At 59.6% G+C, this 13,282-nt stretch overlaps 1 protein-coding gene across 1 annotated transcript; it reads left to right on the forward strand.

Moving 5' to 3' along the window:
* The first annotated feature begins 6,633 nt into the window (after positions 1-6,633).
* Positions 6,634-8,705, forward strand: GADD45B (growth arrest and DNA damage inducible beta). Its single transcript, XM_040461775.1, has 4 exons — positions 6,634-6,925; positions 7,017-7,118; positions 7,526-7,748; positions 8,007-8,705. Exons 1-4 carry the CDS (start codon positions 6,882-6,884, stop codon positions 8,118-8,120), a joined length of 483 nt encoding a protein of 160 aa, XP_040317709.1. The 5' UTR covers positions 6,634-6,881; the 3' UTR covers positions 8,121-8,705.
* The last annotated feature ends 4,577 nt before the right edge of the window (positions 8,706-13,282 follow it).

Here is a 13,282-nt window from a genome sequence, read left to right on the forward strand (position 1 = left end):
GAAGGCATGGACACAAGGCCTGGTTTGGAGTCAGAGCTGAGGAGTTAGATGCCGCAAGGCAGGGAGGTGAGAGGGTGAGCCCCACCCGACCCCTCCTGCACCCCTGCGGCACCTCCCACCTCCCACCTGCACTCCTGCTGGCTGACCTGTCTGTACGTGTGCCCCCCTCCTGCCCGGGAGCCCTGAATCTTCACCGTGTGTTGGAGCGAACGTGTCCCCCCAAAATTCACGGCCACTTGGAACCAGCGATGGGACCTGGTTGGGAATAGGGTTGGTTAAATAATAATATAATTATTGCTTAAATTCAGGTGAGGTCATTGGGATTAAGGTCAGCCCTAAGGTCTCTGTGAAGACAGAGGCGCCCAGGGAGAAGGCCGGGTCCAGACCCAGGCAGAGGTGGGACCAAGGAATCCCAGTTCTGCCGGAGGGGCCCGGAACAGACTCTCCTTCAGAACTTCCAGAAGAAACCAGCCCGGCCTTGACCTTGGACCTCCAGAACTGGGAGAGAATAAATCCCTGTCATTTTAAGCTGCCCGGCGTGTGGGGATTTGTCGTCCGGCCCCCGGAGACGGGAGACCGCTGTGCTGCCGTTGTAAACCCGGCCCTTTTCCGAGTCCTCGGTGGCTCTGGGCCATCTCGGGCCCCCAGGCTCGCGGCCGGCGCCTGCAGTGTGGGCAGCCTCCGGGGAACCGTGTCCTCCAGCCAAGCGGCATGAACCCTCCGGTCAACGATGGAAAGTCGATGGTGGTCCGTATCCTTTCGTACCCGTGAAACACATTTATTTCAGCATCCCGATGGCCTAGAAATGTGTGGTTCTGGAGTTGAGAGTGTTGTGACACCTCACCAGTCCCTTCATTAGTTAGCGGACTCATTCAGTCGTTCAACCAACACGTCTTTTTTGAGCACCTACTGTGTGCTGGGAACTCCCGCCCTGGGGCGTCCACGCTCCCATAAGGGGCACGGGGCGGGGGTGTGAAACATCTCAGGCTGCGGGGGGGGGGGGCAGGGAGCCCTGCTGAGATGGGGGTGCAGGGGGACAATGGGGAGATGACACGGGGTAGGAGGGTGTTCCCGGGAGAGGAACCAGCAAAGGCCTGGGGGTAGGACCCTGCCCGGTGCATTCCAAGGACAGCAGCTCAGCAGCCCTGCTGAGCCTATCTCAGCCGTGATCTCAGGGTCGTGAGTTCAAGCCCCGCGTTGGGGCGCTGAACGTGAAGCCTACTTAAAAAACAGAAAAGGGGAGAGGGAGGTTTTCTGGCGTGTGTGTTACTTTGGGAGGGTGAGCCAAGGGAGGGACCCTCTGAGCACTGCAGCGAGGCCGGGGGGGGGGGGGCGTGGAAGGGGTGGCCTTCCGTGGATTTCCAGGTAACCTCAGCAGGGGAGGCGTATGGGGAGACACATTTCCCACGTGCCAAGTGCGGTCTGGGCCATCCTTTCTCGCGTGTCAACAGCCCGATTTTCCCATGAAAAGAGGGAGTTTGAGGGAGTTTAAGACCCCAACTCAAGGACACACGGTTTGTGAGGGGGGTGGAGGTGGGATCTGAACCCGGCGAGTGTGACCTCAGAGCAGAACCCCCCTCAGCCACCCCCTGTAGGATGTGCCAGCCACCTGCCCGCTCACCACCCCCCATCTCTTTCCCAAGTGTGCCTGGGCTCCTGGCCCCATGACCTTTGCTCCTGTCACCTCCCCCACCTGCTGGGTCACCCTTACCTCCTCCCGGCCCATCCTGTCTTAACAACATCTCAAACTGGAGATGATGACTCATATCTACCCGGAAGCTTCTCCTTAGGGACAGGAATCCCATCTTGTTCATCTCTGCAAAAACACCCACATGATGTCAGAGGCCGGCCTTTCTTCTGCTTCACACTTGCCAATGGCTTCCTGACACAGCCGGAGCCACATCCAGACGCCCCAACCTGCAGCCCCCAGGACCCACCTTTCTAACCTCAACCCCCCACACCCCCTCACTATCTCTGCTCACTATCCTGCCTCCTGGGCCTCCTCGGGGCTCCGTGGAGATGCCAGCTATGGCCCCACCTCAGGACCTTTGCACAAGCTGTGTCGGAGGCCCTCTCCCTTCATGCCTCCGAGCCTGGCTTCTTCACGTGACTCGGGTCTCCAATCAATGCCCGCAAGTCAGGAAGCAGCCCTATTCAGAGGCAGTTGCTACCCACAGAGCCCTCCTCTGAGTGTGGACCAGAATGGCCTCGTTCGGTGCACAGAACAATCCTAGACAAGGCTATTATTTCCATTTGCAGAGGGGGGAAACTGAGGCACGGGAGTGGAACAAGGGAATGATGTGTTCACACGGCTGGTCGGGAAGGAAGCTGGGATTCAAACCCAGTCAAACACCCCACCCCTCCCCCCCCACGTGCTGGGTGGGGACTCTGTCCCCATTCTACTCATCCCCACCCCTCACACCCCCCCCCCTGCTCAGCTGGGGCTGCCATAACCCAAACACCGCGGACTGGGGGACTTATGCCACAGTCACTGATTCCTCACAGTCCTGGAGGCTGGACATCTGAGATCAAGGTGCCAGCAGGGGTGAGTCCGGGCGAGGCCTCCCCAGCCCGCAGCCTCCACCTTTCCACTGTGTCCTCATCTGTGTTGAAAGTGCTCATCTCTCTTCCTCTCCTTATAAGGGCGCTAATCCACCCCAGGGGGGCCCCACCCCATGAGCTCACCTGACCTTAGTCACCTCCCAGGGGCCCCACCTCCAAGTACGTCCCACTGGAGGTCAGGGCTTCTGCAGAAGAACACAGACATTTGGTCCCTAATACCTCCTGTAGTGACGTGGGGGGTGGGCAGGCTGTCCTCCCCGGTCCTGCTTCTCCGCCTGGGGCATTCTCTGTGCTGGCAGGGAGCCCCATCCACCCACCCTGGGCAGGCCAACCCCCATCCCACCTCCTTGGGCTAGTCCTTCATCCATTGGGAACAACCCCTGTCTCCCAGGTTTGTGTGTGTGTGTGTGTGTGGGGGGGGGGGGGGGCGGGGAAGATTTTTTTTTTTTTTTTTTGAGAGAGAGAGAGAGAGAACAAGCAGGGGAGGAGAAGAGAAAGAGGGAGAGAGAGAATCCCAAACAGGCTCCACACTGTCAGCACAGAACCCAACACAGGGCTCGAACTCACGAACCGTGAGATCGTGACCTGAGCTGAAATTGAGAGTCAGAGGCCTAACCGACTGAGCCACCCAGCACCCCTGGGGTGTGGAGGGGTTTTAAAGTCAGGGTCCCAAGAAGCAGGGCCCGGACTTGGGTGAGGCAGAAACCCGGTCCTGATGAAAAATCCCAAATGAAGCAATGTTTTTCAACAAAGTAAAACAAATGAAAAAAAAAAAAAAAAAACCTCAATGGGTGAGTCTTCAAAATTTTAAATCAAGGCAGGATCAGTCATACTGATTTTCCTTGGGGCTGGGGCTCCAGTCGCCTTGGTGTGGCGCTGTTATCTATCCTGTCCTGATGGGAGGCTTTTCTATTCTGTTCGTCATGAATTTGGGGCGCGTTCGCTTGAGTGTTAAAATATTTATCTCATCCTGGACCAGTGGTGATGGGTGCCCAAGCGTGTCCTATACAAAAACCCCACTAAACTGGACACTAAAAGGGTCCCCCCAACCCCCGTCTTCCCCAGGAAAACAGCCACTCATCCTTTGTCACTCACGGCACTTGTCTCCTAGCAACGTGTCCGGCTTCCTGACCCCCGGCCCCCCAGTCCAGACCCCGGGGGTTGTGGAATATTTGGAGTCTCCTGGAATATCCTCAGGGAACTCTGAGCTCTGTGCCCTTGAACTAATAACACTGTCTTCCCGTCTTCCCGAGTCTCTAGTCCTTCCTCTGTAAACCCGGCACAACCACAAAGTGCCACTTTGTGGGCAGTGAAGGTGGTGTGACCCCTCAAAGAGACGGCTTACAAAATGCTCGGCACATAGTAAGCACCCAGTAAGGATGTATCGAAGGTAACTTCAATACGATGCAATGTTACTGAAAAGAAGCGGTTACGTTTCTCAAGTCTAGAGACAAAGGATCTCATTAAAAACAACTTTTTTTCTTTCCAAACTTTTAAATTCAGTTAGTTCAAAAAGATTTAAAAAAATAAAAAAAAATTCTTGCGTGTTTATTTATTTATGAGAGGCAGAGCGTGAATGGGGGAGGGGCGGAGAGGGAGGGAGACCCAGAATCCGAAGCAGGCTCCAGGCTCCGAGATGTCAGCACAGAGACCAACGCGGGGCTCGGACCCACGGACTGTGAGATCATGACCTGAGCCTGTGGCTGGTCGGTTAAGCGTCCGACTCTTCGTTTCTGCTCAGGTCATGATCTCTCGGTTCGTGAGTTCCAGCCCCACATGGGGCTCTACACTGACAGTGTGGATCCTGCTTAGGATTCTCTTTCTCCCTTTCTCTCTGCCTCTCTCTCTCTCTCTCTCTCTCTCTCTCTCTCAAAATAAATAAACGGGGGGGGGGAGGCACTTTAAAAAATGTAAAACAAGAAAAAAAGGAAGGACATCCTGACAGCTGCTGCAACGTGGATGAGCCTTGAGGACATTGTGCTCAGTGAGAGAAGCCAGACACGGAGGGACACATACTGTCTGATTCCATTTGTATGAAGTGTCTAGAATATGCAAATCCACAGACACACAAAGAATGGTGGGTGCCAGGGGCTGGGTTCATGTTCACGTTGGAGGCGATGCAAGAGTCTTGGATTCTAGATAGTGGTGGTGCCGGTTACACAGCGCGGTGGATGTATTTAATGCCACTGAATGGTACCTTTACAAATGGTCAAAATGTATTTTACCATAATTAAAAAAAAAATTTAAAAACAGGCACACCCGGGCAGTAGTTTGTCTATTTGGTTGCTTTGAACCATCGCATCTCTGAAGTTATATGCTGCACGCTGCACGCGTAAAACATTGTGTAGAGAAAACGCTGCAACTGTCGTCCAGGCCCCACCCTCCTCACCCCTCCTCGTCTCACCCCTCCCCTCTGTCCCTTCCGGCGCTACGGGAGTAGAGACCTCGTGCGGCCACCAGGTGGCGCCGCCACGCCTCTCAGCGCCCGGGACATTTCGCGCCTCCACGGTGGGCGGCGCGGAGGCGGTGCGATGCGTCAGCCGGACCGCGGGCCCGGGAGCCAGGGGAACCAAGCCGCGGGGCTGAGGCCAGACCCCAGGCTGGCGGGGGAGGGGACGCAGCTGTGAGTCACCCGGGAGCCCCCGATCGACCGTGGGAGGCAGTCCCACGCTGGCCTGCCCGCCAGGCTCGTGAACTGCCTTCCTGCGGAGACGGTGAGGCTGGTGGCAGTCCCTGTGTGCGGCCGTGTCCGTCGCACACGTGTGGCTCCAACGCGAACCGGCCGGTGGCTTGGGGGAGTGGTGGCCTCCCCGAGCCTCAGTTTCCCCCTTTGCCTAATGCAGCTTAAGTACGGACCGTGCTTCCCGGGTCTTTGAAAATTCAACGACCCATGACACGGGGAGCCTGGTACACAGCACACGCTCCGTAGATGCCGGCGCCCACTCCGGAAGGAGGAAATGGAAGTGGCGACCGCCACTGCAAGCGGACCCGAAAGGGCAGCGTCCTGCGCAGGCAAGCACCCTCCCGCCCTGGCTGTCTCTCCGGACCTCGGGGTCCGTCGTCAGGTGCGCAGGTGCGGTCAGATGCTGAAGTGACGGGCGCCGGCAGGGGGCGCGGGGCCGGCTGCGGCCGAGCCACCTGCGCCTCCCACTCCCACGCGCGCCCCACCCTGAAACTCGCCGGGGGTGAGGAGGGGGCGACCGGTCTCGCCCCTACAGTGCCTCGGGCTTTGCAGCCCTTGCTTCAGGGGACCTCGAGGCGGCCTGCCGTTACCACCGGCTGACATTTATTGAGCGCTTACTGTGTACCCCTTACTTTCTTTAATGCTTCCTGCAACTCTGTGAGGCTGGTGTGCATTCTCATAGGGCGGGTGGCGACACAGGCCGCCTTCGCAGCTCCCAATTTTGGGAGCCTCGAAGCGGCCTCCTGCGACCACCACCCTTTATTGAACACTTCCTGTGTTCCCTTTATTTTCTTCGATTTAACGCTTCCTTCAATCCAATGAGGCCGGCGTTGCATGCCCATTAGACAGGTTGGGACACAGAGCCCCAGAGAAATCAAGTCACCCAGGGTCTGGGGTCCCCGCAGCCAATCCCTCCCCGACCCCCGACAATGCACACACCACCTGGGAGGGATCAGCCTGCAAACTGGGTCCCCCTCCCCGTGCAGGCCTCCAGCAGAACTCTGGAAAGGCGCGGGCCGGGGACTCTCCCGGGACCAGGAGGGGATTCCAGCCCCCCCCCCCCCCACCGAAAGTCCGCGCCGCCGCCTTGCGCGCTGGAAATCCCGCGCGCGCCCCGAAACGCGGCGCCGCTGCCGGGAAATCAGGAGGAAAACTTCTGCTTTTTTTCTTTTCTGGCAGTCAACGCTCCCCGCCCCCCCTCCCCAGCGCCCTCCTCCCGGGCCTCGCGCCCACGTGGGCGCCTCCGCGCGGCGCTCCGCCCCTTCCCCGGCGCCGGCCAACCGTAGCTCTTCTTTCTCTCGCCTTTGTTGGCTCGCCAATAGGAGGGGCGGACGCGCCGCCGAGGCCGCGCCTCTGGCTTAGAAGTCGATAAAAGGCGGCGCCCGCGGCGGCGAGCTCAGAGCGCTGAAGTCGGGGCCGCAATCTTCTCCTCTCTGGCCACGCGGATTATTCTCGCCGAGGACTTTGCCATTTTTTTTTCCTGCCTTCTTTTGGGGACGATTTCGCTGCCTTCCGAAGGTCTTGAACGAGCGCTCGGGCTCCGTGGGAAGGTTTTGGGCTTTCCGGCCTCGGATTTTGCATTTTCTCCCTTGGGACTGTCGTGGGGCTGTTTTCCACTGTGGATTATAACTGCAACATGACGCTGGAAGAGCTCGTGGCATGCGACAACGCGGCGCAGAAGTAAGTAGCAGGCTGAGGTCAGCCGGGCCGGCCGGGGACCGGAGCGACCTGTGGCCGGCCGGGCGCTGACCCTCCTCTCTCTGACCCCAAGGATGCAGACCGTGAGCGCCGCGGTGGAGGAGCTGCTGGTGGCCGCGCAGCGCCAGGACCGCCTCACCGTGGGGGTGTACGAGTCAGCCAAGTTGATGAATGTGTGAGTCACACCCCGTCCCCGGACTGGGCGCGGGTGGGGACCCCCTCCGCTCTGCATGCTCTCTGCTGCACCCCTCTACCGCACGTTGCTAGGATTTCCCCCAAGCATCCCCACTGTGGATTGAGGGTCTCTGTGCTTTCTTTGGGGGGGGGGGGGGAGCCGAGGTTGCAGTATCCTGACGCTGCATCGTTTGCAAGCGCCCACCGCCGTATTCGCTGGTGCCTTACCCCCCCCCCCCCCCCCCCCCAGGCATCTAGAACCGTGTGTCCTCTCCCCACCCCTGCAGCTGCATGCAGACGCGATCCCTGGCGCGCCTTCGGTTTCTCTTCGCTTTTCCAAACTCCCCCGTGCACAGTGGCGTCTCCTCAGCCCCCGGCTGATCCGTCCCCTCCTTCTGGCCCCCTTAGGGACCCTGACAGCGTGGTCCTGTGCCTTCTGGCCATCGATGAGGAGGAGGAGGATGACATCGCCCTGCAGATACACTTCACGCTCATCCAGTCCTTTTGCTGCGACAACGACATCGATATCGTCCGGGTGTCAGGCATGCAGCGCCTGGCGCAGCTGCTGGGCGAGCCCGCGGAGACCCAGGGCACCACCGAGGCCCGAGACCTGCACTGCCTCCTGGTCACGGTGAGTTGGGCCTGGACCTGCCCCACCCTTCCCCGGGCACCTGCGCCTGTGTTTGTCAACAAAGTTGAGCTGGTGCATCTCGGACCAGCTCAGCACTCAGCCACGATAGGCATGTCCCGTGGGCAGCCTGGCGGGGGCCTCCTTCCCCGGGGAGCTATTTTGAGCTGGCCTGTTTTCCCCAGAGGGGCCCTGAGAGAGGGAGGCTCCCTGCCCACTCCTGGGGCTCCCACTGAACCCGGTTTTTTCCCCTTGTCGCAGAATCCTCACACAGATGCCTGGAAAAGTCACGGCCTGGTCGAGGTAGCCAGTTACTGCGAAGAGAGCCGAGGAAACAACCAGTGGGTCCCCTACATCTCCCTCCAGGAGCGTTGAGACCCTTCCCGGCATCAGAAGCTGTTGAGTTGCTGCCAAAAAAAAAAATAAAATAAATATTTGACCCCTCCCCCCCAGAACAACCCCCCAGAACAACCCATCCTGTGAGACCGCGGGGGCAGAATCAATGGAGAAGAGGGGAGTGCGTGGCCACCCCCAGGGCGGTGAGCCTGGAGCAGCGCCAGCTGTGGCCACCGTGACAGGAGACGAGGGGGACCGGGCCAGCAGGAGAGGGGAACCGGAGCCCAGGCTTTGTGACGGAGCAGCTGGAGCGGGGGGAGCCGTGGCCCCGCCTGTGCTGGAGGGCTCGGACCGCACGCTGCTCCGGGGCGGACTGAGACCGGCGCTGACGTCTGCGTGGGACTCGGGCGACCGAGGGTCTGCACCCTTGCCAGGACCGGACTTGGGGACTTGGGAGCTGGCGCTGACGTCGCTCTGTACCCATGAAGTCCCCGTTTGCAAACGTGATAGACGATCTATTTTGTTACTTGCACTCGTTACTTGCACCACTTAGAGAGAAGGGAAGCTTACGGATACGTATATTTTTACTTCTACGATGACCTTGTAATAAATTTCTAAAGCTTCCGCGTTTCTTGTGTATTTGCCACTTCCGAGAGGGCTGGGGACCTCTGCCCCCCGCCGGGCATCCAAGCCCCCTCCCGCAGGCTCACCAGGAAGTGTTGCTCAGTCCCTGTTAGCAGCTCCAGGCTCCTTTGCAAAAACAGTGCCCCTTCCCTCTGCGGCCGGCGCCAACCCAGCCCAACAAACCTTTGCCTCTTTTTTTTTAATCCTCCCTCCTCCTGCCCCATAGCAATTAAAAGACCGGTTTATTACGAAACCTGGCCGCTGTGCCACTGCTGTTACTGGCCCTGCTGGAGCCAACCCCACGCTCAGGGCATACGTAGACGCACCCCTGGGGGGCTGGTTGCAGCCCCTGCCTGCCCCGACGCCGCCACCAACCCGAGGTCCAGAGAGGTCAAGGGGGCACCTGGACCACGGTGGGCTTAGCTGCCTTGGCCAGGGCTCAGCCTTGCAGGAAGAGCTCCTCGGGGCGACCCCCAGGGAGGGCCCTTCCCCCCCCCCCTCCGGACCGACCGGTTCCCAGGCCTTCTCCGTCCCAGGATGGCCTTCTTCACTGAACTGAAGGGAAAGAAAAGTTTTTTTTCTTTCCCCAAACTAAGATCAACGAGCAAAAAATACCCAAGGAAGCCGCGCTCCCAAGGAAGCCGGGCTTGGCACAGTGCTGCGTTTTGCCTCTAAACCGAAACTGTAAGGCCTCGCCGGCCACCTCCTTGTTCTCCCGAAGCTGCAGGCGCGGTGACTCTCCCCATGCCGCGGGCTGGGAGCCGGCAGCTCGAGCCAGCCAGCCCTCCCCGCCCCGCCCCGCCCCGCCTCAGTCTTCCCGCCGCAGGTCTGCGGGGTGGGCTCGCTGGCGCCTTGGCCACTTCGTGTCCCGGCGGGCCCCGCCCCCGCCCGCAGGCCGCGACCTTTCCACGGAGCCCCACGTGGGTGCTGGAGGAAAACCCCGGCGGTCCCCCCAGGAGTCACGGGGCTGGGGGAGCCCCGCCAGGAGAAGGAAGGGAGGGCAAGATGGAGGGGGAAGTCCCAGAGGCAGAGGAGAGGGAGGGGCGGGGATTCCTAGGGGGGAGGGGGGAAGAGCCGCAGGTGGGAGACAAGATCCCGGAGGTGGGGGGGAGGAAAACCCGGAGATGGGACCCCTGTGGAATCCTGCTAGAGGTTAGGGGAAGGGGGGGACACGGGGCAGATGAGGGGAGCCCCAGGGGGGAAGGGCATCCCTGCTGGGGTCGGGAGGTGAGGCTGGAGGAACGGGGACTCCGAGGGGGTGCGGGGGAGTCCCTGAGATAGAGTCCCCAGGGGAGGGAATCTGGGGAGGGGAGTAGAGGCTGAAGGACCACCCCCCCACCTCGGGGCGGGAGTCAGTGCGGAAGGGCGAGCAGGGACGGGACGAGGGTCAGCTCTTGGTGTCTTGCTGGTTCCTCTGGGGTAGAGGCTCCACCCCCTGAGCTCCACCTGAGGGGATGGGCCTCTCTGTCCTCATCTTGGTCCTGGCCATCCACCAGGACGACCTGTGACCTGTGACCCTCTCATCCTTAGGTCCCCTGTCCAGTAGATCAAGACCCCAGGCTCCTGGGCTCCGAGGACACACAAGGCACGAGTGGGACCCCGGCTGTGTGACCCTCGGCTGGCACCCTGACCTGTCTGTACCTCAGAACCCCGCACCCCCTGAAAATGGGCACAGTAATGCTGCCTCCCTCATAGAGTGTTGAGAAGTTTCCATGAAATACATATTCCTTAGATCAGTGCTTCCCACACAGTGTAAAAAGCATCGGCCATTATCACTGCTCTTGCCACTGTCACACACCGTGCGTTTCTAGAATCATCTCCTCACTCCACCCTGTGAGTTAGCACAGCCACGGACGAGGGGGAGCCTTCCGTGCAAGATTTACGAAGCCTCGTGCCCCAGACCCAGCAGGTTGAGGAATATTCTCAAGTGATATTGTAAATGGAGGGAAGGGAAAGGAAACTCGGCTGGCTCGGCGGGCCTCTTGCCTCGTCTCGGGCTCCAAGGCCTCTTTCCCGGACCCGGACCCGACGGGATTTCAGCCTGGACTGTGTGGTTCCTTCACTCCACAGGTGACGGAAGGTGCGACCTCCCAGAAGGTCAGAGCCCCAGCCTTCCCGCCAATCCCGGGACAGACGGGAGGGTCGGGAGGGTCGCGGCTCCCGGTTCTCCAGCTGCCGTCCCTGTTGTGTTAACAAGTGTCAGGTTCTCCTGACTGAACCCAAGGGCTTCCGGGGCTGCCGTGTCCCCAGGCTCACGCCGTCTCCCCTGGGCATAAACGCCTTGGCCGCTGTCCTGTGGACACGAGCCTGCAGGGGGGCGGGCAGGAGGGTGCGGCAGACCAACGGCCGGGGTGCAGGCTCACCTCAGGGGACCTGCGCTCCCCTCCGCCCGTGTCTACACCCGCGGGCCTGAGACACACACCACACAGGCGCACACCCAGCTCCCTACGCCTCACACACGCTGTCACCCACTCCCCCCGGGCACCCCTGGGCGGGGGCCTGGAACCCCAGCTTCTCCCCACCCCCTCGGGCAGGTGGCTCCGCTCCTCTGGGCTTCCTTTCCATGTCTGTGGAGTAGACGCGTAGCCTCCCCCGAGCTATGTCTGCGTGTGAACACACACCCGCCAAAATGGACGGGGGCACACAGTTACATGTGTGTCGACAGGTGTGTAAATACAGATGTGATCTCCGCCCCCAGGCTTCAACAGTCGGTAGGATTCTAGCTACTTCCTGAAGCCTCCGTGCCCCGGAGAAAGGAGGATGGCCTTGTGAGCATGTCATTGAAGCACATAACATGTCCCTGGACTTGGGGACCAGCCGGGGTCCAGGACAAGGACAGCCGAACGGGGCAGCCGTGGGGAGAACAGTGATATAATAACAGCTGCTGTTGCCCAAGGCGGCTTTTCTGCCCTGTTATCTCTGCTCGGCCTTGAAACAACTCTGCAAGGTAGCGAACATCATGCTCTGCTTTCTACAAAAGGGGGGGGGGCCACAAGGGCTCAGAGACGTGCAGCCACTTGCCCAAGGTCACACAGCTGGACAGGGGCGCACTCAGGGACCAAGCGAAGGCCTGTGTGATTCAGTTAGGATCTTATACCCATTTATATTTATATTTACATTTATATTTATATATAATTGAGATAGAAGTTACATACCATAAAACTTACCCCTTCACAGTCTTATTTAGTGGTTTTTAGCATATTCTACAGAGTCGTGCAATTATCACCACTACCTAGTTCCAGAACATTCCATGAACATTCCAGAACATTCCGGAACACCCTAAAAGAAGCCCTGTTAGCGGCCACTCCCCGTCTGCTTGCCCAGCTCCTGGCACCCATGAATCCGTGGCCGGCCTGCGTGGCTTTGCCTTGTTGGGGGCTCTTGACAGAAATGGGATGAGACACCAGATGGCTTCTCACTGTCACGTGATGCTCGGAGGCTTGGACGCTCGTCCGTGTTGTGGTGTGCGTCACGACCAAAGTCTGAACCTGGCTGCTGTGTGCACACCAGCACCCTTCCATGCGGACGAGAACACACGGGAGGGCACACAGAGTCTCACACACGGCTGACATTGGCACGCGCCTTGCGCCCCGGGCCGGACGCCCCTGTCTGAGCTCTGTCCTTTTGTTCTCCTGTCGGATGCCCCCTCCCTGGGGAAGCTCTCCAGACAGGAACCTTGAGAGCGTCTCCAGCTCCGTCTCCCCCCTCCCCCCTCCAGGTTCCAGCACCTGCCTGTTTGTAATGACAGACTTAATCCTGCCACCATTTGCTTCTTGTCTGCCTCCTGTGTTAGCTCCTGCTGCAAGAGGGCTGGGGAAGGGTCTGTCTCCTCACCCCCAGGTTCCTCGTGGTCCCTCCCAGCCTGGGCCCCCCCTGGCATTTCACCAACGCTTGGGCGCAAAGAGGTCCGAATCCCGAGCTGTGGACAGACATTGACCCGCGGATGATGACCTTCTTCTCCAGGACATGCTGTTTAGTCCCTAAGGGACACACGCAGGCCTGCCAGGTGCTAGGTCCTGACCAGCTACGGTGACACCACCCAGTGCAGAGAGGCTGTGACCCGGCCCCGCGGAGGCGGCCGGCTGTGTGCCCTTAGGCAAGTTGCTTCACCTCCTTGGGCTCAGTTTCCTTATCTGTGCAATGGGGATACTAATAGGAGTGCCCATCTCTTGGGGCTGGTGTGAGCATCCAGTTAGTTAAAATATGTAAGGCATTTAGAACAGTGGGAAGCCTTCCAGAAGAGTTAGCTACTATTATGTGAGTTGGTGTGCGGCTGTTTACAGGATTCTTCGTCTCTGGAGTGAGCCCTGGGCTCCCGGAACCCCTGAACTGGGTCTCGTGATTGTACCCAGACCCTTCCCTCCCCTCCCCACCCGGGAGCTACGTGGCTCCGCCTGACCCTGACAGGTAACCCACCAGGGCACAAAGGAACAGATGTGGCCGTGGCCAGAGGCCAGAGGCCATGGATGGCCACCTGTATGCACACATGCACACCTGTGCCTGCACATATGAACAGCATGTACCCAGACACTCAGTCTTGCAAACAGGCATGGACACACACACACACACACACACAC

The sequence above is a fragment of the Herpailurus yagouaroundi genome, unplaced genomic scaffold (genome assembly GCF_014898765.1).
Source record: "Herpailurus yagouaroundi ecotype Mexico unplaced genomic scaffold, PumYag 295, whole genome shotgun sequence".
Classification (NCBI taxonomy): domain Eukaryota; kingdom Metazoa; phylum Chordata; class Mammalia; order Carnivora; family Felidae; genus Herpailurus; species Herpailurus yagouaroundi.

Coding starts and splice junctions, on each gene's coding strand:
- GADD45B (XM_040461775.1), top strand. CDS start 6,882: ATGACGCTGGAAGAGCTCGTGGCATGCGACAACGCGGCGCAGAA. Junction 7,119..7,525: donor TCAGCCAAGTTGATGAATGT/GTGAGTCACACC, acceptor TGGCCCCCTTAG/GGACCCTGACAGCGTGGTCC. Junction 7,749..8,006: donor TGCACTGCCTCCTGGTCACG/GTGAGTTGGGCC, acceptor CCCTTGTCGCAG/AATCCTCACACAGATGCCTG.